The sequence below is a fragment of the Delphinapterus leucas genome, chromosome 1, assembly GCF_059928025.1.
Source record: "Delphinapterus leucas isolate spDelLeu-1000000601 "Yukka" chromosome 1, BTC_Dleu_Yukka2, whole genome shotgun sequence".
Taxonomy (NCBI): domain Eukaryota; kingdom Metazoa; phylum Chordata; class Mammalia; order Artiodactyla; family Monodontidae; genus Delphinapterus; species Delphinapterus leucas.
The window spans coordinates 145,688,284-145,715,564 of NC_143129.1; the positions used below are offsets into that span (position 1 = coordinate 145,688,284).

General features: G+C 49.2%; 1 protein-coding gene across 1 annotated transcript in view; it reads left to right on the plus strand.

Annotated features, from left to right (window-relative positions):
- The window catches only part of LOC149750752 (zinc finger protein GLIS1-like), a 146,227-nt gene extending 119,637 nt beyond the window's left edge, over positions 1–26,590 (plus strand). Inside the window, exons 4-6 of the mRNA XM_089911480.1 lie at positions 19,742–19,919; positions 24,187–25,069; positions 26,540–26,590. Coding sequence (XP_089767606.1) covers positions 19,742–19,919; positions 24,187–25,069; positions 26,540–26,590 — 1,112 coding nt within the window. The remainder of the gene's footprint in view (positions 1–19,741; positions 19,920–24,186; positions 25,070–26,539) is intronic.
- Positions 26,591–27,281: the final 691 nt, after the last annotated feature.

Sequence of the window (27,281 nt, forward strand, 5' to 3'; positions counted from 1 at the left end):
ATATGTTGATGGTATGTGCCTGAATAGGCTGCCCCATCAGCTGTATCTTCCTAGACACCCTCCCTTGCAGTCTCAGAAGTCGGGGCAGTGTGGTCCTGTGTGGGCCGGGCAGTCCAGAGTAGAGCCCAGGCTGGGCCAGGGCTGGACCTGCAGTCTCCCCGCTCCTCACCGAGGCCTGCTCCTGTTTGGAATGAAAACACTTCTAGGTGCTGCTTCAAGTTCCCTCAATCATGTTTTTGGAAATGTTCCTTATGTTTCCATCCCCCACCTTTCCAGGGAAATCAGTGAGTTTCAGCCAGTAAAGCTGTAATGGCTGGAGTGGAGTCTGCAGCCTGACCGGCACCCCCTTCCCCTCCCTGCCCCGACTAGGGGCCTGTGTCTTTGAGAAAAGGCTTCTGTCTGTCTCGTGTTTCTAGGTCTCTCTTTCCTGGTAGCAGAGGTTCGAGTGTCATTCAAGGCCTTGCTCAGCTCTCGCCTGATGTATTCTCTGCATTTGTCCTTCACTGTCATTTAATGCACTTATACATGGGCCATACACACAGTGCAAGGGGAGCTGTGACGGGGGCCACATGGGGCTGGCGTAGCACAGAGGGAGTAGTGAAGGCTGCTCCACAGGGAGATGGCAAGGGCAAGGGCAGTACTTACAGGGCAGGTCTGGGGGGCTGTGAGCAGCCGGGTGCAGCTCTAGGCTGGCAGTGTTGGGAACCTGCAGGAAGGGGACTGGACAGTGGGAACAAATAGAAGGTACAGGGTTTTGTTTGCCTGGCTTAGGCATTCAGAAGGTATCTTGTGGGTAGTGGGAGCCATGGAGGGTTAGGAACAGGGGGAAAACCGGACAGATTTTTGTGCTTTGGAAAGATCACCTTGGCTGCAGTGGAGTGACTATGTCACGTCTAGGTGAAAGGTGGTGGCGGTTTGAACTGAGGCAAAGATGGTGAGGACGGTGAGGGAGGGATGGATTGAGAGCTGGCAAGTGGCGGGCATGGGGGCTGAAGGTGAGGAGAGAGCTGGGTCAGGGGGCACAGCAGGAAAAAGGGAAGGTATAGGGTGGGGCGAAAGGGAGTGGGGAGGTGAGCTTGGTCCCAAAGTCTCAAGCCTCAGACTCTGCTCCCAGGCCTGGGAGACTCACCTGCCTGAGGCCCTCTGTCTGGCTTGCCTCTCCCAGGGCTTCCAGAGTCAGCCTGGCACACCCACACCTCCTGTCCCTGGCACGGGGCCTGGGCTGCCCACTCGCCTTCTCTGGGGAGCCCGCATGGGAACCGTGCGCCTGCCTTCTTGGGGGTCCTTATGGGCCCAGGGCTCTCTGTGTGTCACTGAATCCAGAAACAGGTCCTGCGAGTCAAAGACATCATACCAGGCCTATCCTCGGAGTGTCTCAGGGCTGCCGAGTCAGACACACCTGGCTGAATCCCAATCCCCCCATGCTCACCTCACTATGTGACTTTGGAGGACACCTCCCTTTCCCCATCTGGAAAACGAGGAGTTGGCCTGGTCAGTGGTTCTCAGCACTTTCTTTTTCTAACAGGACCCTCTTGTACTGCCTCCTTTACACTCTTGAAATGAAATTGGTAGATAATGGAACCCGTCGGCACCATAGTTCTTAAAAATTCCATATAATATTTCAACTGTATTATAGAGAAGAAATGAAAGGGAAACAACCCTTAAGTCATGTGTGCTTCCCCATATAAGCGCCTAGAGAAGTTGCCAGTTGCTCACACCTGTGCCCGGCATCCCTGACCAAACCTGCCAACTACAGACGCATAGACGTCACAAATGGAGGGACTGAGGGTGACCTCATTTTCTGAAATGGTGAACAACTGGTCAAGTTCCAAACAAAACACAGTACCATTTTTCCTCCATGTACATCGTACGTAGTTCCATTCCTGGAAAATTCAGTGTATGTTAAAACCATAAAAAAATACTTTGTGTTTATGTGTAAAATGGGGCTATGTTCTAGACTTAGATGACCAGGTTGCTTGCTTACAGATATTTTGAATATCTGGCAACATATTCAAAAGTTAGTGTAGGGCTTCCCTGGTGGCGCAGTGGTTGAGAGTCCGCCTGCCGATGCAGGAGACACGGGTTTGTGCCCTGGCCTGGGAAGATCCCACATGCTGCGGAGGGGCTGGGCCCGTGAGCCATGGCCACTGAGCCTGCGCGTCCGGAGCCTGTGCTCCGCAACGGGAGAGACCACAGCAGTGAGAGGCCCGCGTACAGCAGAAAAAAAAGTTAGTGTAGGGCTGACCCACCCTGGACAGTGAGTTGGCCATCCCTGGCTCTTCCCCACTAAAAGACAGTGACTCCCAGTCATTGTGACGCCAGATATCCCCCCAGGGATTTTCAGTGTGCCCTCTGGGGTGGAACTTCCACTCTGGGGAATCCCTATTGCAATGATGGCTGAGGGAGGGCGCCTTGTGCCCTGGTGAGTAAGGGTGCAGACTGGAGCACTGGCTGTGGGTCCTCAAGGAGGGCAGAGGAGGAGAGCAGAAATCCCTATGGGATATGGCTGATCAGGGAGGGCTTCCTGGAGGAGGGGCCCTGGGAGCTGAGTGATTTCAGCTCTGAGGCCCAGGAGAGGGGATTTTTCATAAGCCAAATCAACGTCTATGACTTCCTCAGTAAGCTTTGCCAGCCTTTCTGGCCACACTGTGGAACAAATGATCTTTTCCAAGAGTCAAGAAACTCTGAGCCTCTCTGAGGTACAAGGAACCATTCTCACTGCCTGCTCCATGCTGCATCTCTGGATGTACCCTTTTCTGAACGTTGGAACATCTTCCTTGGGATGGTGGTATTTTTTCAGTCATAACAACTGATCCTTCCCCAAGGACCCGAGATGGAGGGAGGGGATTTTAAGGTGCTGGCATCTTGTGTGCCCAGACCTGCCTGCAGCTGCCTGGAGCTGGGCATTTCTCCTCATTGCCTGTATGTCTTCCTTCTTGCTTTATAGATATTTTTAGCAGTTTGAGGGGATGTTTCATCGGTTAGGGGAAAAAAAACTGACATGGGCATAGGAGTTAACTAATTAGCTTGATTTAAGGGGAGGGAGTTAAAAAAAAGGCCAAACATGAAATGTTAAATATATGCCTGACATAAATATTTATGGTCCTGTATTTACTGAAAAAACACAGATGGGATATGTTTGTCTTTGAGAAGTTTTTATAGATTTTAACAGCCATTTCCTCTGGATTTCTTGTCATCCCATTACTCTCTTGTTTTCGTCTTGGACAAAAACAAAGGGGTTTTGGTGACCATAACTATTGCCCCCTGATGATTTAGGCCAGTCAGGGACTAATGTGGGGCTCAGGGCACCCTAGGAAGTAGCAGGCTTTCCGATCCGAGAATCATGGGTTTTTACACCCTTGGAATCAGAGAATTTCCTTATGTCTGATCCATAACATCATAGACTCTTAGAACCATAGTAATTTAAATGCTTAGCTTTATAAAATTACATCATCTCAGAATGAGAGAGTCATGGAATTTTAGAATCCCAGATGCATGGAAATCTCTAATCTTAAATTTTGGAACCGTGATGGCTCAGTATGATGAAATGTAGAATCTGAGAATTTTAAGGGCTATCAGAGTTTATTTACTAGACCTCGCTTCCCTTACCCCTGGGAAATACATAAATATGCTGAATATGTACAGTGCTTTGTTCTGGCAGCCCTGGGGCCCCTGCTTTGTGTTGCTCCCTCCTCACTCACTCACTCAACCTGGAATCTGGTGTGTGTGTGTGTGTGTGTGTGTGTGTATCTTCCTGGGCACTCCAGCAGTCATTTACACCTAGTGTAGGTGCAGCCTTTCCGGGGAAGGATCTGAGAGGAGGGGGAGGAGGGGGGGGAGGAGGGAGACTGTGAGATTGCAGTAGGAACAGAGAGAGGACAGAGGCTGTGGCAGAACAGCCTGAGGAGGGGAAGCCCTGGGTCCCGAAGACTCACTGGGCTGTGCATCTCTCCTGTTCACCGTCTTATCTCATGTGAAGGTGCCTGTCTCCTTAGGGCTGTCCTCTTCTGTGAGCCTCCAAGAGGAAGGGTACCCAGGGGTCCTCTGGTCCAGTGTGGGGAGTACCCACACTCCCCCTGCCTGGAATTGCTGGTGATGGGCTGGGAAGGACGGGGCCTGTTCACAGATCCATGTGCTGGACGATGGTCCATGCCGAGTTAGGGGCAGCAGTCTGTCCCAGCTCTATCTTTGGTCTATTCTCAAGGACGGATTTGGGCACATTTTTTTAAATTATTGAAACAATATGAAATATTTTGAAATATGTAATAGAGAGATTTTAAAATCTTTTAAAATTTATGTACAGTAAAAATCACTATAACAGCGTGTGTATGAACAGTTCTGTGAGTTTTGATAAATGCAGTCATGTTATCACCATTACAATCAGGAATCAGAATAATGCACTCAATCCAAAAGGAATGGAGGTTTTAGGAAGCACTCTGATAATAAAGCCACCACTCTCCGCACAGGTACTGTTTTTCTTCTTTTTGCAACACAAACTCAGACATCCTTCCACACCGTAAGTCAAGTCTGGTCTCTCACCCTTCCACGGCTTTCTGCTACATTGGTACAAAACCCAGAGCTTTGGGAATTCCCTGTGCTTCCATTGCAGGGGACACAGGTTTGATCCCTGGTTGGGGAACTAAGATCCCACATGCCGTGCGTGGCATGGCCAAAACAAACAAAAACAAAACAAAACAAAAAACAACAACAACAAAAAGCATAGTAAAAAAGAAAAGCCTGAAGCCTCAACAGGACTCTCAAGACCCTGCTGGTCGGACCCAGCTGGGTCTCATCGCCTGCCTCTCTCATCCGTGCTTACTAGGCTCCAGCCACACCTGTCCTTCTTGTGTTCCTACCCTGGAGAACACTCCTACCTCGGGGTCTTTGTACTTGCTGCTTCCTCTGTGTGAAAGCTCTTTCGCCAGGTGTCCACGTGGCTCCCTCCTTCCCTTCACTAGGGCATTTGTGTAGATGTCCACCCCTCGGAGAGACCTGCCCCGACTGTCCCCATCTCTCTGCACTTTCTAGCTTCTTACCTTTAATTTAATTCACATTTATCCCTACTTCATATTATAGTATATATATATAGTATATATATATACTATATATATATATATAGTATATATATATATATACACTATATATATAGTATATATATATACTATATATAGTATATATATATAGTATATATATATATGTATATATATAGTATATATATATACTATATATATAGTATATATATATATATACTATATATATAGTATATATATATACTATATATAGTATATATATATAGTATATATATATACATATATAGTATATATTTATAGTATATATTTATGTGTTTATAGTATATATTTATATATATTGAATAATATATTCAATATATATTTTGAAATTGTCTTCTCTCTGATCAGAATGTCAACACTGTGAGAATAGAGATTTTTTTTCTTGTTCATCATTGCATTCCTGTGCCTGGTGCCTGGTGCCTGGTCCTTGCACAAAGTAGGTATTCAGTAGACATACGTTAAATGAATGAATGAGTGATTAATGTTTTTTTAAATTTATTTTATTATATTTTATTTTTGGCTGTGTTGGGTCTTTGTTGATGTGTGCAGGCTTTCTCTAGTTGTGACGAGCAGGGTCTACTCTTTGTTGTGGTGCGTGGGCTTCTCATTGTAGTGACTTCTCTTGTTGCAGAGCATGGGCTCTAGGTGCGCGGGCTTCAGTAGTTGCAGTGCACAGGCTCTAGGGCGCACAGGCTTCAGGAGTTGTGGTGCGTGGGCTCAGTAGTTGTGGCACATGGGCTTAGTTGTTCCGTGGCATGTGAGATCTTCCCAGACCAGGGATCGAGCCCGTGTCTGTGTTGGCAGGCAGATTCTTAACCACTGACCCACCAGGGAAGTCCATGATTAATATTTGATGTATTGATTTTCCATTTTTTTTCGATTCAAGTTAGTTTTATGCATGTGGAATTTTGAATCTTCTTTTTATTTAATTCTTATATTTTCCCTTGTAATTAAAACCTTTAGTAAATCCAATAAAACTCATGATAAGATACCTTGTGATAAGATGTCTTCATATAAAACATGGCAGCAGCTCCTGTCCCCTGTCCAGCCTCTTCACAAAAGAGTTCTTCTTTTCTCTGGAAGTTGCAGGGAATTATGGGTTAGGAAGTGACTGCATCATAACCATTTGAGGTTTTCTTAGTTCCTTGTGTAGTGTGTACTTTGTGATAAGTGGGCTGTTTCTGACATATCTAATAAATGAAAACATCTTTTTCCCATATATTAGCTGGAAAAAACACCAAAATACCATTTTAAACTCTGCATTTTAAAGGAATTGAAGATTTTGGACCACAGTTAATTGCATTATGATGGAATTCTACTATATTTAATGGCTACATAAAATTTCTGCTGAGTAACTTTATGTAATCATTTTTCTGTTATTCGATATACAGACTATCTCCTATTCTTTTCTATTATAAATCACCCTGAACTGTTAAAGTAACAGATTTTTTAAAAAATGAGAATACCTAGAGTGGTGAGAGTGCAAGGGAACAGGGGCTTTCCTGCACTGCTGATGGTATAAATTGATATATTCCTTTTGGAGAGCAGTTTGAATAGCAGGTAGCAAAATTCTTTAAAATTTTGCATGTCCTTTGACTCAGCCATCCATCTCACATCTAGGAATTTATTCTAAGGCTATAAATATGGGTGGACATGAAGACAGGTCTGTAAGGACATTCATTACATGATAGTTTCTGGTTTTAATCTTTTTAAACAATATAAATCCTAACTATGGAGAATGGATTAAATAAAGTATGTACAAGCATATTATTGAATACTATGCAGTTATTAAAATTATATGTTGGAAGGGGCTTCTTGCATCTGTTTATAGCAAATAAGCTTATATCAGACTAACCTTCCCTCTGAATAAAATATAAAACCCAACTGTTTGAAAGCATCATGAACTACCAAGACAACCAGGACTTGTGGCACCAACACCCTGAAGAGAAGGGAAAATACACTGACATGAATCTGACACTCTGCACAGCTTCTTCCTTTCAGGCATTTGCCAGATTGCAAGTTCTATAGGACCAGGAATTGGAGAAATGAACAGAGCTTTCTGCAGCCTTACTATGCTGGAGATACAAAAACTGGAGTTTAGGGCCACCAAAATAGGCAAATTTTGAGGGGCCAAGGTTCCATGGAGATAGGAAGTGCCGAAAAGTGAGCTGAACATTAAGTGTTGCGTTTCCTTCCAAAATATTTGTTGATTCTTAAGTGGCATAGGCTATACGGCTGAGAAATCAACAGTGTGGCAGTTAAGAGGTTGAGGAACTAAGTGAAGATTTCAACAGCCTCAAGTTCTGGGAACTTATATTGAAGTTCAGTGTCAACCAGGGAGGAGTCCGGGCATCCCAAGCTTTCACCTGGGGACCCTGAAGGGCAGCATCCTAGGAGAAAGGATGAACCAGAAAGAGAGCAACCTTTACAAAGCCTAAAACTGAAATCCTAGAGTGGATAAAGATCATCTTCCCCTCTTTTAACTGCCTTTGAGAAGCAAAAGAAAATTCTCTCTGGAGGAAGATATCATCTGGAGCCTTTACAGACTTCATACACAATGTTGGGCATTCAGTCAGAAAGTACCAGGGATACGAGGAGGCAGGACCAATGGGGGGGGGGGAACATACAAAAACAGACTCACAGGTGGTCCACGTGTTGGATTTATCGGGTACAAGATTTAAAATAACTGTGATTAATGTGTTCAAGAAAATAGATTACCAAATGGAGAATTTCAACGGATATCTGAAAGCTATAAAAATTAATCAAATGTAAAATTTTAAACTAAAAAATAGAAAAATTTAAGAACTCAAAAGATGGATTTAATAGATTTAAAAAAAAATTTTATTGGAGCATAGTTGATTTACAACATTGTGCTAGTCTTAGGTGTACAGCAAAGTGAATCAGTTATACATATACATATATCCACTCTTTTTCAGATTCTTTTCCCATATAGGTCATTACAGAGTATTGAGTAGAGTTCCCTGTGCTATACAGTAGGTCCTTATTAGTTATCTATTTTATATACAGTAGTGTATATATGTCAATCCCAATCTCCCAATTTATCCCTCTCCCTTTCCCCCTGGTAACCATAAGATTGTTTTCGACATCTGTGACTCTATTTCTGCTTTGTAATTAAGTTCATTTGTACCATTTTAAAAAGATTCCACATATAAGCAATATCATATGATATTTGTCCTTCTCTGTCTGACTTACTTCACTCAGTATGACAGTCTCTAAGTCCATCCATGTTGCTGCAAATGGCATTATTTCATTCGTTTCTTTTTTTTGCGGTACGCGGGCCTCTCACTGCCATGGCCTCTCCCGTTGCGGAGCACAGGCTCCGGACGCGCAGGCTCAGCAGCCATGGCTCACGTGCCCAGCCACTCCGCGGCATGTGGGATCTTCCCGGACCGGAGCACGATCCCGTGTCCCCTGCATCGGCAGGCGGACTCTCAACCACTGTGCCACCAGGGAAGCCCTCATTCCTTTTTATGGCCAAGTAATATTCCATTGTATATGTGTACCATGTCTTCTTTACTAATTCCTCTGTTGATGGACATTTAGGTTGTTTCCATGTCCTGGATATTGTAAATAGTACGGCAATGAACATTGGGGTGCATGTATCCTTGTGAATTAGGGTTTTTTCCGCGTACATGCCCAGGGGTGGGATTGCTGGATCATATGGTAGCTCTATTTTTAGTTTTTTAAGGAACCTCCATACTGTTCTCCATAGTGGCTGTACCAATTTACAGTCCCACAAACAGTGTAGAAGGGTTCCCTTTTCTCCACACCCTCTCCAGCATTTATTGTTTGTTTTTTGATGATCACCATTCTGACTGGTGTGAGGTGATACCTCATTGTAGTTTTGATTTGCATTTCCCTAATAATTAGTGATGTTGAACATCTTTTCATGTGCTTTTTAGCCATCTGTATGTCTTCTTTGCAGAAATGTCTTTTTTTTTTTTTTTTTTTTTGCGGTACGTGGGCCTCTCACTGCTGTGGCCTCTCTTGTTGCAGAGCACAGGCTCCGGATGTGCAGGCTCAGCGGCCACGGCTCACGGGCCCAGCCGCTCCGTGGCATGTGGGATCCTCCCGGACTGGGGCACAAACCCATGTCCCCTGCATCAGCAGGTGGACTCTCAACCACTGTGCCACCAGGGAAGCCCCAGAAATGTCTATTTTTTAAAAAATAAATTTATTTATTTATTTTTGGCTACATTGGGTCTTCGTTGCTGCATGCAGGCTTTCTCTAGTTGTGACGAGCGGGGGCTACTCCTCATTGTGGTGCATGGGCTTCTCACCGCAGTGGCTTCTCTGGTTGTGGAGCACAGGCTCTAGGTGCACAGGCTTCAGTAGTTGTGTCTCGCAGGCTCTAGAGTGCAAGCTCAGTAGTTGTGGTGCACGGGCTGAGTTGCTTCATGGCATGGGATCTTCCCGGACCAGGGCTCGAACCTGTGTCCCCTGCATTGGCAGGCGGATTCTTAACCACCACACCACCAGGGAAGTCCTGAGAAATGTTTATTTGGATCTGCCCATTTTTTTGATTGGGTTGTTTGTTTTTGTTATTGAACTGCATTAGCTGTTTGTGTATTTTGGAGATTAATCCCTTGTCAGTTGCTTCATTTGCAAATATTTTCTCCCATTCTATGGGTTGTCCTTTTGTTTTGTTTATGGTTTCCTTTGCTGTGCAAAAGCTTTTAAATTTAATTAAGTCCTATTTGTTTATTTTTATTTTATTTTCATTACTCTAAGAGGTGGATCAAAAAAGATTTTGCTTCGATTTATGTCAGAGAGTGTTCTGCCTATGCTTTCCTCTAAGAGTTTAATAGTATCCGGCCTTACATTTAGATCTTTAATCCATTTTGAGTTTATTTTTGTGTATGGTATTAGGAAGTGTTCCAGTTTCATTCTTTTACATGTAGCTGTCCAGTTTTCCCAGCACCACTTATTGAAGAGTCTGTCTTTTCTCCATTGTGTATTCTTGCCTCCTTTGTCATAGATTAAACTATGGATGTGTGGGTTTATCTCTGGACTTTCCATCCTATTCCACTGAACTATATTTCTGTTTTTATGCTAACACCATACTGTTTTGATTACTGTAGCTTTGTAGTATAGTCTGAAGCCAAGGAGCCTGATTCCTCCTGCTCCATTTTTCTTTCTCAAGATTGCTTTGGCTCTTCAGGGTCTTTTGTGTTTCCATACAAATTGTAAAATTTTTTGTTCTAATTCTGTGAAAAATGCCATTGGTAATTTGATAGGGATTGCATTGAATCTGTAGATTGCTTTGGGTAGTTTAGTCATTTTCACAATATTGATTTGTCCAATCCAAGAACATGGTATATCTCTCCATCTGTTTATGTCATCTTTGATTATCTTATATTTTTCTGGGTACAGGTGTTTTGCCTCCCTAGGTAGGTTTATTCCTAGGTATTTTATTCTTTTGGATGCAATGGTAAATGGGATTACTTCCTTAATGTCTCTTTCTGATCTTTTGTTGCTAGTGTATAGGAATGCAAGCGATTTCTGTGTATTAATTTTGTATCCTGCAACTTTACCTAATTCACTGATGAGCTCCAGTAGTTTTCTGGTAGCATCTTCAGGATTTTCTATGTATAGTATCATGTCATCTGCAAACAGTGACAGTTTTACTTCTTATTTTCCAATTTAGATTCCTTTTATTTCTTTTTCTTCTCCAATTGCCATGGCTAGGACTTCCAAAACTATGTTGAATAAAAGTGGTGAGAGTGTACATCCTGATGTACACTCTTGTTCCTGATCTTAGAGGAAATGCTTTCAGTTTTCCACCATCAAGAATGATGTTTGCTGTGGGTTTGTTTTATATGGCCCTTATTATGTTGAGGTAGGTCCCTCTATACCCACTTCCTGGAGAGTTTTTATAAAAGGGACTTAATAGATTAGATACAGTTAAAGAGAAGATTGATAAATTGGAAAATAAGTTAGTAGACAATATCTAGACAGAAGCATGAAAGTTAAAAAAAAGATGAAAAATTCAGAAAAGAGCATAAGAGAGATATAGAACATGGTGAAAAGGTCTAACATACATTGTTGCCCCAGAAAGATAGATAACGGGCAAAAGTAATGTCTGAAGTGATGATGGCTAGTAATTTTTCAAAACAGACAATTTTGCATGTAGGGGAGTGGAGGCTACTCTTTCCTTAGTGTCAGAGAATTTCCAGGCCTCTGTCTAATTAACCCAACTTGCATTACATGCCTATCTCTGAGCCTGTCACTGTGGCACTGTGGCTGGGGAGATGAGACCATGCTGATGGTCTAACCTACCCTGGAAAATGAACAAGAACAACAGTGAGAGCAGACATTTACATAGTGCCTACTGTGTGCCAGGTGTACTGTTCTATGTACTTTACATTTGGTATATAAACCCATTTTAACTTCATAAACTTTGGCACAGAGAAGTTAAGTCAATTGACTTAGACAAGGCCACAGCTGGTAAATGGCAAAACCAGGATTCAAACCTAGTCAGTTATGCCCCAGAATCTGCATTCTTATCTGCTGTGCTATACTGTCTCTTTTTCTCAAGCCCCATAGATAGATATGGAAATACGGGACCCTATTAAGGCGAGGAAAGGAGGGAATGAATATTAGGTGTTATGGACTGGATGTTTGTGTCCCTCCCCACATTGAAGCCCTAACCTATGTTGAAGCCCTAACCTATAGTGTGGCTCTGTTTGGAGATGGGGCCTCTAAGGAAGTAATGAAGGTTAAATGAGGTCATAATGGTGGAGCCCTGATCCAATAGGATTAATGTCCTTATAAGAAGAGATACAGCACATGTGCGCTCTCCCTCTCCTCCCCACCACCTCCATGCATGCACTGGGAAAGGGCACATGAGGGACATAGTGAGAAGGTGGCTGTCTGCAAGCCAGGAAGAGAGCCCTCACCAGAAACCAAATCATCAGGAACCTTGATCATGGACTTCTAGTGTCCAGATCTGTGAGAAAATACATTTCTGTTGTTTAAACCACCCAGTCTGTGGCCTTGTGTAATGTCAGTCCAAGCAGATGAATACAAGCAATCAGCTGCATTGACCCTAAATTTCTTAATGATGTGGAGCAATGTCTGGGTCACCACTGCCTTCCAAGTCTGAGAGAGCTGGACTTACATTTTGATTCCACCATTCAACAGATGCATGACCTTGGGCAAGTCACTTATTCTTCCTCTGGGAAATGGCATTAGTAATTCTGGCATGGAAAGAGCCTAGTACTGTGCATGGCACATAATGGGCACTCTATAAACTTTAATATTCATGATATATTACTAAATGAAAAAAGCAGAATACAAGAGAATAAGTATATCATCCTTTTTCTTGTCAAAAAATTATATGGATGCTTAGGGAAATACCATAGAGGTTTATGTGTCATCATGTCTGCTGGGGCTCTCTGGTTTGTGGTCTTATACATGATGTCTGTTTTCTAATTGTTGCCTCAATACATTTTCTAATTTTTTCTACAGCAAATGTGGCTAATTTGATAGCAATAAGAGTCTGAGGGAAAACTTGGCCCACATATATATTTATATACGTACCTGTGTCTCCACGTGCAGCCAGCCTTGGGCTGCTCACTTCCTGGCCCTGGATGGGACAGAGTTGCAGGCTCACTCTGGTTTCTCTGTGGCGCCTCCATGCTGCTCAGGTTTTAGTGAGCCTGAGGTGAGCCTGCTCAGGTTTTACTGGCCTGAGTCCCCGTAAATCTAGCTTAGCTTTAAAGGGGAATTTATGGAGTTTTTTTGTAACCTGGGATAAGAGACACCGGGCGGCCAGAAGCCTGGCGTGAGGCCTCGAGCATCAGGCTCTATAGCTCCAGAGGCCCTGGCGAGGTTACAGGCCCCCTGATGGGACCTGGGACGCCCCAAGACAGCTCTGCATTGAGCAGCCCATCTCGCTGGACTGTGGAGACTGGAGAAAAAGCTCAGACGTCCACCTTCCTGCTTCTCCTCTTTCAGAAGCCCCCACTTGCTGCTGATTGCCAGGCCTTTGGGTTTGATGAGGAGGGAAGAGAGGGCATGATGACGCAGCATGGAGGCGGGAGGGGCCCTGGAGTGTGGATGCAGCACAGGCTTGGCATCTGCTGAGCATCCTTAGAGAGCCGGCGCTCACCTCCCTGGGCCTGAGAATGGAGCCTGATACTCCCTGCTGTTTGGGGTCTCTAGTGCCCCTCCTGCTCGGGCCTGGCCCTCCCACTACTCAGAGGGGAACGCTAAGGCTCAGAGAGGGGGCCTGCAGAGCCCAGGCTCATACTCAAGATCCGTTGGCCTGAGGCTGCCCTCTGTGGCCCCTGGGGCTCACTGCCTGGGGAAGTGGGCCACTGTTGCTGGAGAAACACCACCTCAGGGTGCTGTGACCATGTGTCTCCTGCCTGTCTAGAAGGCAGTAGAGGGACTTCTACTGAAGTGCTGACTGCACCAGGCACCACACTGCTACATGTATTATCTCATTTACCCCTAACAGCCACCCCTTGGAGCTGAGATTCTTATCTCTGTTTTACAGATGAAGGAACTGAGGCTCAGAAGAGTAAGGTAGCTCATCTAGGGTGAAGCAGCCAGAAAGTTAATAGTGGAGCTAGGGCTTCAACCTAGGTGTGTGTGTGCAAAATCTTGTTCTGTTTCCCCAAGTCACGGTGTCTGATGTAGAGGAAGCACGAAAGTGAACTTTGGATAATCCTCCCAGCCACCCCGCCCCCTTCCCAGTGTTTCCAAGCACCTACTGTAGTTCTAACCATGTGCTAGGAATGAGGGGAATATCCCCATTGGGGCCCAGGCGTTGAGAGAACCTGCTTGCTGTGTGACTAGGACCAACCTCTCCCCCATCTGGGTCCCTGTTTTCTCTTCTGTATGTGAAGTAAGTTGAACAAAATCATGTGTCAGAATGCACTGACATTCAGCCGCTCTGGAGCTCTAAGACCTTGTCCTGAAGGATTTCACAGACTCTAGATGAGGCGGGACTTTAACCGCACTTACAAGCGTCTATGTGGCCGTACAGAGTATTATAGTCCCCACCTTGTGGTGATGTTGTGGAGATTTAGAGATCAAACATGTCGAGTATTTGGGACTTCCCTGGTGGCGCAGTGGCAAGTTAAGACTCCGCCTGCCAAGGCAGGGGACACGGATTTGATCCCTGTTCTGGGAAGATCCCACATGCCACAGAGCAACTAAGCCCGTGCGACACAACTACTGAGCCTGCGCTCTAGAGCCCAGGAGCCACAACTACTGAAGCCCGTGCGCCTAGAGCCTGTGCTCCACAACAAGAGAAGGCACCGCAATGAGAAACCTGCGCACCGCAACAAAGAGTAGCCCCCGCTCACTACAGCTAGACAAAGCCCGCGCACAGCAACGAAGACCCAACACAGCAAGCAAGCAAGAAAGAAAGAAAGAGAAAGAAAGAGGGAGGGAGGGAGAGAGAAAGGAAAGAAAGGAAGGAAGGAAGAAAGGAAGAAAGAGGGAGGAAGGGAGGGGGAGGGAGGGAGGGAGTGGGAGGGAGGGAGGGAGAGAGAAAGAGAGACAGAAAAGAAAGGAAGGAAGAAAGAAGGAAAGAAAGAAAGAAACCACATGTCAGATGCTGGGTTAGGTGCACCCTAACAGGCAACTATTCGCAGGGGCTCCTGTGTGCAGAGGTGGGGAAGCTTGGGGGAGGGCGGGAGAGACCAAGGAACGTTCCAGAAGGAGATGCACTTCTGCTGAGCTCTGAGGGCCCAGAGAGATTTGGGAGGTGTCAGGCACCCTGACTGGAGGGCTGGGGTGTGTACAGCGCAGCAGCAAAGCACTATGGGAGTGGGAGGTAATGCCCAGATAGGGGGTGAGCCCAGGCTGTGGGGACCCCTGAGCCAGGCTGATAGCACCTCCATTTATCAGGTGCCACCAGGGGCTGGCCCTGCAGTCAGAGTCGACAGTGGTTTTCATGTCGTCAACACCCATAAAATGCTCCTTGTTTTACAGATGCAGGAAAGTCTTTCTAACTGCAAAGCCCACCTCTAACTGCTGCACTAGATTGGGGTCAGCATGTTACAGCCCAAGAGCCAGTGAGCTCTTTTTCTCAATAAAGTTTTATTAGAACACAGCCCAATCTTCTGTTTATATGCTGTCTATGGCTGCTTTTCATGTTACAACAACAGAGCTGAGTAGTTGTGGCAGAGAATGTATGGCCTGCAAAGCTTAAAATATGTGTTATCTTGCCTGTTACAGAGAAAGTTTGCTCTCTGAGCCCTACACTTGCCATGTGAGCTTGGGTAAATTGCTTGCCCCCTCTGAGCCCGTCTGGCCAATTTCTGACGGTTGTAGCAAAGCTTATAGGTGATGGCTATGAAATGTTTTGACTGTAAAGTGCAGTACCCTGTCACCAGCCTGGCGCCTGGCGAGCACTAAAATTCTGCTTGTCCATGAATGAGGAGCAGTCATCATGTAGGCCTTCCTAGACCCAGCCAATGGCTGCTTCTGGTACAGCAAGGAGACGGCATCTGGGCCCGAGATGCTGAATGCATCATTGTCCCTCTCATGCAGACTTGGCAGTTTTCAGTGTAAATTAAAATTCCTGTGGGGAGTCACCTTATATGTGGTATCACTTTATAGCCAAGTCATTACGGTAATTTGCAAAACTCTGTGGTGTGTAACTGGAGCCATTTGCTTTGGATTTGCTGGCTGTGGCCTCATTCAGGCTGCCCAGTTCTGCATTTGGTGACCCCTGATACTTGGGGGCTTGTCCTCCTGAGCCTGGCCTCAGGGTCATCCAGACCTGACCTTCTTGGGGATAGAATACTTCTCATACAGGCCCTGCCTCCCAGCCCCATTCTGAATTCAAGGATAAATAGAAGAAGTAATTATCATTATGATCATCATAACTTTTCGAGTGCTTGCTGTGAGATAGGCACCATGCCAAATGCATTGTGTTTGTAATTTCACTTAATTGTCACCACAACCTTGTGAGGTAGGTGTTAGCACCATTTTACAAATGAGAAAACTGAGGCTTGAAGAGGAAACTAAACCGAACTCTTACCTAGCCCTGGGGGTGCCAGTCCAGGTTCTGCTATGGATTTGCTGTGTGATTAAAGCAGAGTCTTTCCCTCTCTGAGCCCCAGTTTCTTCATCTATTAATGAAATAGTCACTCAATCCCAGCCCTGACATTCTAGGTTTTCTCATCAATCTGTAAAAATGAACAGAGGACCTTCTCATCCTCCAAGCCTCCAAAGAAGCTTGATGTATGTGGGGAGAGTCAGGTCCAGGGTCTGCTCGTGGCCCCCTGTGGCACAGAGGGAGGCATGGCTGCTGGGTGCCAGTCCCTTTTCAGGGCCCCCCCAGCCTGCCTCAGGGCAGCGGGGCTGACATGCCCCTCTCATTCCCCTGCCTTCCCAGAGAAAGACACCATCCCTTCTCCCTGGAGATAGAGAGTAAGCCAGGGTGGGTCCTGTGATGCCCTTGGGGACAGAGAGGCAAGATGTCAATGGGCAGGAAGGCAGTGGGAGGGCCCAGGGTTGAAGAGTGACTGTAGCCACATCTTTCCAGTGGTGACAGCACCGCTGGGACAAAGCCTCTGGTTTAATTTCCGGGCTTTGAGAAAGCAGGTGGCCTGGAGCAGAGTCCCGCATAGGTTTTGGGAGAGCTGGGTTTGGACTCAGCTATGCCAGCAATTGCCATGTGACCTTGGGTGGCCACTTGCCAGCTCTGGTGCTCATGTCCTTCCCTCTGTGAGGCAGGGAGGGCAATGCTTTCATCAGGGTGCTGTGAGAGTCACATAAGACAAGGGCTTGAATGGGCTTGGATCCCCGAGCAGTGCCAAACTGTGACCCGAGGGACTCCTTCCTCCCTCCTTCCCAAAGCTGTGTGTTTATTTATTGTAGGAAAACTTCTTACTGTATCCAGTGGAAAAGAAGCCAATAGTCCCCAATTGTTTGTCTGGTAATGACTGTTTCTTCCCCCAGAGGTGATGAGTTTGCATCCCAACTGAGCCCCTGACTCCCTGTTTGACCTTGGGTAATGCACTAAATTTCTCTGAGCCTTCGTATGCTCATCTGAGATGGAGTGGTCTTACCACCTGGCAGAGTTGTTGCAAAGACTGAAGTTTAGCAGTCATTGTAATGGTTGCACTTTGACTTCCCCAAAGGCTCCCCAACATGATCTTATTGGAGTCAAAGTTGTGGATGCTTGTTTGGGGGTCCCCAGTCATTCATCATTTGGCTGAGAGGCAGCAGGACAGGACTTGAGCTTTGAAGCGTGAGAGATCTGAGTTTGAATTGTGGCCCCGCGTCTTACAGACTCCAGAGCCTGGTGGAAGGCACCTAATCTCTCCAAACTTCAACTTTCCTCATCTGGAAAGTGGCTGTAATGAGCCCACCTCACAGGGATGGACACTTAAAGGAATCAAATGTTCCTGTTGATCAAATAGGAAGGGCTGATGAATAGGGCTTGATACATGCTGGGCTCCCTGGCGCCTTTCTGGGGCCCCGCCTTCCATCTCTCCATACATCCTCCTGTGGGAAGGAGGGGTAGGTAACCCAGAGGTCCCCAACGGGCCTCGTGGGTCCTTGAAAGAAGCTTGGAACCATGTCCCTGACCCAAAGATGCTGGAAGAAAGACCCTGGCAGAACAGCCCCATGTGGTGATGAAGCTCTCTTTGCGCCAAATGCTATTAACGGTCATAAAATCATCCACAGTTTTCTCAGGCCCAGTCCCAGGGTTTGCCTCAATGGGACAATAAAATCACAAGCAGAAACAATTTGGAAAAGGCAGAGACCGCCTTGCAGAGGAGGAGTTAAATGAGCGGCAGCCGGCTCTCATTAACTCAGGCCATTCACATTTGTTACCAGGGATTTCTTTTTAATTAAAAAACAACCAAGTTATTAAAAAATAAGCTTGTGAGGGGCTGGCCAAGCAGCAGCCCAAACCAGCAGGAGTGAGCGTTCCTCACAGCAGGACATTGGCCCAGTGCTTGGCCTGGGAAGGGGACCAGAGGTCCACTTCTGAGGAAGTACTTGTCTGGAGACTTGTCACCTGCCCTGGGACCTTGAGAGCATGGCATTCTCATCTGCAAACTGTAAAGTGCTCGGCAGGTGAATGCCTAGTGCCTGTTCGGAGCTTTGGGCACGTGGCGAGTAAGCACTGAGCGTCTGACCTTCTGTGAAGGGGCTGCCTGGGGGTGGGGTAAAGCTAGAATTAGGGTTGGGGGAGCCGGATCCTTGAGGATGAGGTTGGACTTCTGTCTTCCTAAGAGGCCACTTTTTATTACATAGCGATTAAGACATGGGTTTGGGTCTGATGGACCTGAGCCAGAGATCCAGCCCAGACTCTTACTAGCTGTGTGATCTTGGGTGAGTAGTTTAGCCTTCCTGAGCCTCTGCTCTCTCCTCTGTACAATGGGCATAATACTGATGATCTCTCCCTATGAGGGCTGCAGGAGGCCCCAGTGAGGCAGTGGAGTCAGGGCCTGCACATCCTGCTTAGCTTCAGGGCTGATCGTGTACTGGTGTCAGCTCTTTTCTCATCTTAATGGTTTATCTCGCTCAGTGTTGACAGTCCCTGGACAGTCCTTGGGCCTGTTAATAATGTTTTATTGCATCTGTCAGACACTTTATACTCTTCAAAGTGCTCTTTGACAATACGAGCACTTTCCACTCCAGGTGCACCACCTACTAGGCACCCGCACTTGGCTAGGGCTCTGCACCTCAGCTCTCAACACCTCACAGCATCTCTGGAGAACTGGTGTGGCTATCCCCATTTGACACAGGGGGACTCAGCCTCTGGAAGGGACCTGTCCGAGTCACAGACTTGGTTGGGGGCAGTAGGGGCTCACACTGGGCCCATCAGGCCCCAAAGCCCTTTCCTCCTTAGCATAACCCTGCCAAGTGACTGGGCAGAAAGCCCGAGAAGATAGTCTTCAGATTAACCCTCCTCACACTATAGACGAGAAAACTGAGGCCCAGAGAGGGCAAGTGGCTTATAACAACCATGTCTAACATTTTTGTTATACTTTATATAGTTTTTAAGGGCTTTCAAGGGCTTTATATAGATTTCAAGACTAATTGAGGCACATCTGCCTCAGTTTGTCTTCCTAAAAGTCCCAGGAGTGGGGCACGGCTGGGCGTATGAGAGTTAGGCTGTCAAAGAACCGTGGAGGACACAGAGGCGTGAATAATCCTGTGCTTCTATGGGGTAATGCAATTTGGAAAACAATGTGGATTCGGCTTCAGTGATAAGAAGAACACATGCTGTTTAGTGAGCACCTCCTCCTTGACCTACAGATGTTAGTGATGCTTACCTGGCCTGCTGGGCAGCCAGCCCCAGCCATGGCCTTGCATCTTGTCAAATGAGCGCCAGGATCATAGCTTGTAAGCTCCAAGAGGCAGGAGTGTGTGTCTAGCTCACCACGTTTCCTGCACCCGGAGAGTGTCTGGTATGTTGTAAGGGCTCTGTGTTTGTGTAAAGATCCATTACCCACTGGAGCTCAGCATCGGTATCTGAGAGCTGGGGATTTTATTATTGATCCTGCTGGTGATTATGGGAATTAATAGGTGTCCCCAGTGCCTGGAATGCAGCAAGCGTTCAGTTAGTGCTTCTCAAGGGCACTCTGTCCCACCTGGTACCCCAGTGACTGCCCTCTGCAGGCCATCCCCACTCACTTTGTCTCCTTTTCCTGTCTCTCTCTGCATAGTGAACGGGAGCTACGGCCACTGCACTCCGGGCTCGGAGAAGAGTCTACTGGACCTGGACCTTGCTGAAGGCCCTGGCCCCCCCTGCCGCCAGGGCCTGTTTCTCCCTGCAGGAAGCCCACCACCCCGGGGCCACCCCTCAGCCTGTGAGAGGCTGCCGCATTTCCCCCACCCCAGCAGGTATGTGCTCCGACCCCATGCATCAGCCGCCTTCTGTGGACGGTAGCTGGAAGCTGCAGATCTAGGGCCTCCAGACCTCACCTGGTCTGCCTGGCTCGTGGGACACACAGGGAAACTGAGGCACAGGAGGGCCAGAGACCAGCCGGAGCCCGGTAGCACATGGATGGCCGCCTGGTCTAGGCTCTGGACCTCAGCATTGCAACGCCCCATGAGAGACAAGGAGTGGCTTTATTGAGGTGTGTTTCCCTGTTGCAGAAGCTGAGCTGACTTTACAGAGAATCAGTCATTTCAGAAGAAGAAAAAGATTCAGAGGATGGGGGGAGAGGTTGGGGAGGGAAGACCCAGCTCAGGGTTCACGCATGCTGTGGTGATGAACCCTGGACTGCTCCGGGAGCTGAGAGGGGTTCCTCCACCCAGGCGTCTCCTGCCCCAGGAAGCCATCGCCCCATAGAACTCTGCCAGGTAACCATCATTCAGTGCTGGTGCATGTTCACCTCTGGACAGATGTTCTGCCAGATTGCATATGGGGCTGAACTCTGCCTCCTGCGGCTTCTCCCAGGATCCAAGCCATGCCTCTGTGCCCTCTGGTTTGCGGACAGGCAGAGGCCAACCACAGACAAGCCTCTGCATCCACCTGCTCAGCCCTAGGGCCCTAAGCCAGTGCCTGGGGCTGCTGGCATGGGGCCTGTCTCACAGATCACAGAGTCTAAAAACTGACCCAGTTGCCTGTTTGCAATTGGTTCCTTCACCAGTCATTCATCAGGGGTGGGTGCCTTGGTGAAGGAAGCAGAGATCTCCCCGACAGAGTTTACTTTCCAGTGGGAGCTCCATGGTGGGAGATATTACTAATTAGCAGGATGCTTATTCTTCCTACATGGAACCATTTTTCTTTGAGGATGTAGATTCCCTGTGGCTTTCTTTGGTCTTAGTGAGACTTCTGATTTACAGGAGTGTGTTAGTCTGCTTGGGCTTTGCCATAACAAAACACCTCAGGTTGGGTGGCTTAAACAACAGACATGTATTTCCTCACAGTTAGGGAAGTTGGAAGTCCAAGATCAAGGTGTCTGCAGGTTTGGTTTCTCCTGAGAGCTCTCTCCTTGGCTTGCAGATGGCCACCTTCTCACTTGCTGTGTCCTCACATGGTCTTTTCTCGGTGTGCACACCCCTGGTGTCTTTTCTTCTTACAAGGACTCCAGTCTGGTTGGATCAGGGCCTACCCTATGACCTCATTTAACCTTAATTACCTCCCCGAAGGCCCTACCTCCAAATCCAGTCACAAAGGGGTTTAGGACTTCAACCTGTGAATTTTAGGGGGACACAATTAAGTACATGATGAGTTCAGCAAGCATCGTTTAGACTTGGAGCTGTGCATTGTTTGGTGACAGTCAAATGCATTTATCTGCTCGATTGTTCACTGAGGCCGCCCTGGCAGTATCCAGTTTCTCCAGTGAAATTCTATCTCATGGCAGAAGCTACAGTAACCTTGTGAAAGCTGAGGAAGTGGATTTTTGTTTTCTTTTCTCTTTTGGTAGAGACGATCAGAAACATCATTTGTCGTTTTGAATGTCATTTGACAGGGTACAGGAGAGTCTGTACCCAGAACCCTATGCCAGCATCAGTCTGAGTTGCTGCCACCTCTGCTGCTGATCTGGCTCTCCCAAACTCCCTCATTTTCCTAAGGAAACAGAGGGCCCCAGCCCCTATCCCATACCCAGTTGGATTCTATGCCTTCTCCCTCCCGCCAGATTGCCTTGTGTTTGGGGTCTCTCCGTTCATGCGGCTCCCTCTGATTCAAACGGGTCCAGGTTCACATTCCTGCTCTATCACTGCCTGCCTCTGAGGGCTTGGGCAAGTTGCTTTAGTTTTCAAAAGTGTCAGACAGATAGTAGTCTCTCCCTTGAAGAACTTGGCCATGCCTTCAGCTACCATGCACCGTTACACTGTTAGGATTCATGAGACGGCCCCTGGGAAAGCGCCTGGAGTTGTCCACTTTTTCTAGGGACCACACTCTCAGTTTCTAGAGATGGGATGGGATTTGCCTGGGGTGTACAGGGCTCAGCGGCAGAGCAGGGCCAGAACCACTGCCCGGCCTCACAGGGACACTGAGGGCAAGGGGAGGGGCTGCCTTAGCTGGCATTCGGAGCCAGGAAACCCTAAGGCCTGAGCTGCCCCGTCCCTGCCGGATGCCATTCGAGGTTTTGCTGTTGATTATTCGGGTAACTTCAGTCACAGAACGCCACAGCTGTTCTCTTCTGGTGTTGGCTGCTTTCAGCTGGCGCTGTTTTTAAAGCAGTTGCTTCACACAGATGCTTACCTGGCTGCCCTTCCCCATCCGTGCCCACCTCTGCCAGGCCCAGGATCATGACCACGCAAGGAACAGCTGCGCACTTATTTTTTTTTAAGCTTCACAAAGTCACAGCTTCAAATCCGATCTTTAAGCCCCTCGGAGCTTTCTGCTGGCAGTGGTGGGCCCAGGATCCCCAGCCCTGGAGATGGGGGCGGTATGTGTTTGCTCCTTCTGATTCCACCTCGTGACCATGCTCTGGACAGCAGAGTTCCTGGGAGGGAAGAGAGGTCTCTGGGGAGTGAGGTAGAGAATTGTTCAAGTGTAGTTGAGAACCGAACAGAAGAAGAGCCCCTCCCCCAACCTCCTATCCAGGGAGCACTTCAGGTTAGGTCTACACAGGAGAACTCTACACCTGGGAGGGAGAAGGGGAGCCTGGGTTCTGGTCCCAGCCCTGCTGCTGGTTTGCTGCTTGTGACTGCGGTGAGCCCTGTGCCCTCTTGGTAGCAATGGGGTTGGAGCTGGTGCTCTCGGAGGGCTCCGGGCTCTGACTTTACTTCTCCCCTGTCCTGTCCCCTCCCTTCCACCTCAGGGCTGGAGCGGAGGATGCCACAGCTGCAGGGAGCCCGAGAGGGAGGGGCTGGGGCTACAGGGCCATGCTGGGAAGCAGAGGGACAGGTGATGGCGCCACAACCCCCGGCTGCAAAGAGCCACAGGACGGCAGTGTTCATGATGGCAGTGCTGAACACCATTCACCCTGCTGTCCTCTTCCCAGAGGGCTGTCACAGCATCTGTTTCCTCCCTTGATCCTGGCAGCCTCCCTCTGAGGTAGGGAGGGTTAGTCCTTATTTCACAGGTGAGAAGACTGAGGCTCGGATGGGGACAGGTATGAGGGCACGTGGGGTATCCTAGTCAGACTTTGGGCACATAAGCAGGCCTCCTGTTCTGCCCAGCCAGCTCCTGGGGCTTCTCGGACCCTGAGCCCACTGTCACCTTGCTGGTCTCTTCCCTTCCCAGAGTCCTCTGATGACCGGCAGGTCCTGATGTCTCTTTCTGCACTTATTTGTCCCACATTTGGGAGAGGCCCCTTCTAGGAATGCATGTACCACATGTGTGATGATGATAGCATCTTGGCCAGCTGGGTCCTGCCCATCACCGTCCTCACCCTCAGGAGAACCATTCTCCTGTAGCTGGGCTACAGGGAGAGGCCCAGACCACGTTGCTAAGTAAGGTTCGCTGAGCTGCGAGTGGCTGAGACCTGAGGGTTAAGAGATGTTAACCCAGGTCTCTTGCTGCCCCACCTGGCCTGCCTGCCTCCAGCTTCATTTTGTACATTCATGACCTTGAAATTCTGCACATTCCCCCCAAGAAACTTTTCCTCAGTTTTTCCTAGGATGACCCCTCACTGTGATTGTGATTCAAACCCCACCCGCTGACGTTCACAGTGGAAAGAACAGATTGCTTGGGGCAAAACATCACATTTTTAGAAATTAAGAAAGATTACAAGAATTAAGAGAGATTTAAGGGACAAGTAAGCAGAATTTAAAACAAACTGGACCTGGTGTCCCTCAAAGAGCCATCCTCAGCCTTCTTCCTCCAGAAGTCACTAGAAGGTCACGGGAGGGGGACAGGGCAGACCCGGGGAGGCCTCAGTGGCAGGACGGATAGCACTTGCGCTGGAGAGGGTGGGCTGGAGTTAATAAAAGGATGAAATGCGCTCCTTTCTGGCATCCTCCTGGGCACATTCATGTCTCTTGAACCTCTTCCCAGCCCCCTCCTCTTCCTCTCTCTCCCCTTCTCCCTCCACATTCTTCCCTGCTGACCGGGCGACCAGTCCTGGTCTTTCTGCTGCCAGCCCTCAGCCTCCCTCTCTTGCTATGGGCTTCTCCGCCCCTCGGTCCTCAGGCTCCCCACCGTCCCCTGCCTGGACCTCCCCACTGTGGAGTGCCCACCCTCTCATGACCCCTGTGCACTGTCTTCCAGGTCGCCCAGGCCCCAGGCCACCTATGTGAACGGAGGCCTCCCGGCCACACAGCACATCAAGCAGGAGTCCCTGCCTGACTACCGCGCCATGACGGAAGCTCGCGCACCCCTGTCTGCCCACTGCCGGGCCCCGCCAGCCACGGGCCTGCACACAGACCTGGACCTATCGGGCCGAGGCCTCGCCAACCCCGCACCTTCCTGCTACCTTCTGGGCAGTGAACCCAGCTCTAGCCTGGGCCCCCCACCTGAGGCCCACCTGCCCGAGGGTGGCCTGAAGCGCTGCTGCCTCTTGGGCCTGCCCCCCGCATCCTCAGCCTCCACCTCGCCCTGCGCCTCCTCCGACATCACCTCCATCATCCGCTCCTCCCAGACAGCTCTGGTCACCTGCGTAAATGGACTCCGGAGCCCCCCTCTGCCGGGAGACCCGGGGGGCCCTCCCAAGAGGGCCCGGCCCAGCCCTGCGTCCACCGAGAGCCACGAGGGCAGTTTGCAACTTGAAGCCTGCCGGAAGGCCGGCTTCCTGAAGCAGGAGCCCGCGGACGAGTTCTCAGAGCTCTTCGGGCCTCACCAGCAGGGCCTGCCACCCCCCTACCCCCTGTCTCAGCTGCCGCCTGGCCCGGGCCTTGGAGGCCTGGGGCTGGGCCTGGCGGGCAGGGGCGTGGCTGGGCGGCAGGCGTGCCGTTGGGTGGACTGCTGTGCAGCCTACGAGCAGCAGGAGGAGCTGGTGCGGCACATTGAGAAGAGCCACATCGACCAGCGCAAGGGCGAGGACTTCACCTGCTTCTGGGCGGGGTGCGTGCGCCGCTACAAGCCCTTCAATGCCCGCTACAAGCTGCTCATCCACATGAGGGTGCACTCGGGCGAGAAGCCCAACAAGTGCATGGTGAGTTCCCACGGCCGCCGGGCTGTGCCCCCGCCACCCCCAGCAGAGCAGCACCCACCTCACTGCCCTGGGAGAGCCCTGCCTAGGCTCCTCACCCTGGGGGCTGGCTGGGATGTGGCCACAGGTCACAGTGGTCAGTGCCCTGTCACTGGGAACCTTGGCAGAGGGCCAGGTACCCCATCCTCCACCCTCCATGGCCTGGTGTCACACACACTCGTTCAGGTGGTGACACACGTGCTCTGAGGTCAAAGCAGCTCGGCCAGCCTTCTCTCTTACATACAAATGCTCAGTGTCACACCTGCCGATGGCCAGGTGAGTCATGGAGAGTACGCTCTCCCCCAGCACTGGCTCTTCACCTGGAGTCCTTCCCAGGGAGACTCTGGGGCCTCCTGGAGCAGCCACAGGCTTGATTTCCTCCAGGGAGCACTGGGTGCTCACAGACATTTGGCTTGAGAGCTGTGGGTACCCAGGGTAGGCTTTGGGGTAAGGCCAAGGGTTAGCAGATAAGGACCTGGATAGCACCTGCAGTGTTCTGGCTGAGGTTGAAACTAAGCTTTCCAGGGAGACACACACACACACACACACACACACACACACACACACAATATAGGCACCCAGGCCTCCAGCCCTTCTAAGTGGTCATTTGCATGTTCTGCTCTCACTGTGGTGGAAATCTGTATCAGAGGTTAGAAATTTAGTCTTAGTCCCTGATACCTTTAGCCAAGCCACTGTGCCTACCCACAGGGCCCAGCCAGCCCACCAGGACAGGCACCTGCCTGGGGTTGGAAGGGCTGATGGAGCCACCAAGGCCCAGCTCCGTCTTCCCAGCTGCTGGGGCTTGGGTACGGCAGAGGAAGGAGGCAGTGTGTCTGGTCTTCAGGGCCAGTGTTGTAGCCAAAGTTGAGTTCTTCCAACACTTGTGTGCTGTCACTGGGCCCTGCCTCATGGAGAACTCAGTCTGGGAATGGGTGCAGCTTGGGGAGAGGTGCACCTCTGTCCCTGCTCAAAGTGCAGGGTAGCATTTGCAGGACCAGGGAGGGGCAACCAGCGGCATAAACTCCATCCTCCTGGGACCAGATGTTCGCCCTTGGGGCACATCTCCTTGTGGAGCTGTGAGCTGGGTACCCACTCAACCAGCTTATTCAGCTTTGAGGAGGCTGGGTCTTGAGGATGAGAAGGAATTCACTTTGCAGACAAGTGAGGGTCAGGGTTGGCATGCTGGGGTTGTGGGGAGAGGCTGGAGTGAGCAGGCTGAGAAGCTGACTGTATCATGTGTCTTTGGACCGAGAGTGTGCTGGAGGCAGAACTGGTGGCTGGGCCGATTCCTGGCGACACCCCCATTCCTTTGGGGTGTTGTGACATGTGCCTTGTGGGAGGGCACGCCCCTGCCTGGAAGGAGATGCCCAGCGGACATCGCAGGGTAAGGCTCCTGGACCGCAGACAGTCCTGTCTCTCTCTGAAATCCTGCAGTTGACAGCTGCCGGGCTACAGTTCTCCTTCATGTCTTCTCTCCTGGGGTGATCCCAGTAGTGTACGCAGGGTCCTCGAAGAGGCTGCCTGGCCTGAACCCTGGTGTGGCGTGGTCAGTGGCCTTCTCGCACTCAGGCTCCCGTGTAGAATCGCGGCATCCAGGAGTTTCTGTGTTAGACATGAGGGACCTTGGAGATGATCTAGGCCTTCCCTGTCCATTTTCCAAGTTGGGAAATTGATGCCCAGTGAGTGGGTCACAGAGGCTCAAATCACTCAGAGCAGTCTCAGGATCTCTCTGTAGGGTTTCATCTCTGGGGCCAGCCTGCCAGAATCTCTTTTGGTTCAGCAGATTCCACAGAACACTGGCTTACACCTGGCTCTGGAGACAGACCTGGACCTGCCGAGATCTTTGCCTGAGGGCACTCACAGTCAGAGATGCGTGGGAGATGGGTGTAGAGATGAGTGACAGGGTCTGGGATGGAGCTTGCATCGGCCCAGGGAGGAGAGATCTAAAAGGGCTTCATACAGGAGGTGATGTTCAAGCCATGTCTGTACTTACCCATGGCTGCGTTTAATCTTTACAAGAGTCCTGTAAAACCAAGGGTTTTTATAGACGAAGAAACAAACCCCACATTGGGGGTCAGTAGGGTCCAGCTGGCCTTCCACCTGCTGCTGTGAGAACACTTCATCTTGCCTCTTAGGGGGGTTAGGATTATGGTAATAACACCAGCAAGCAGCTCCT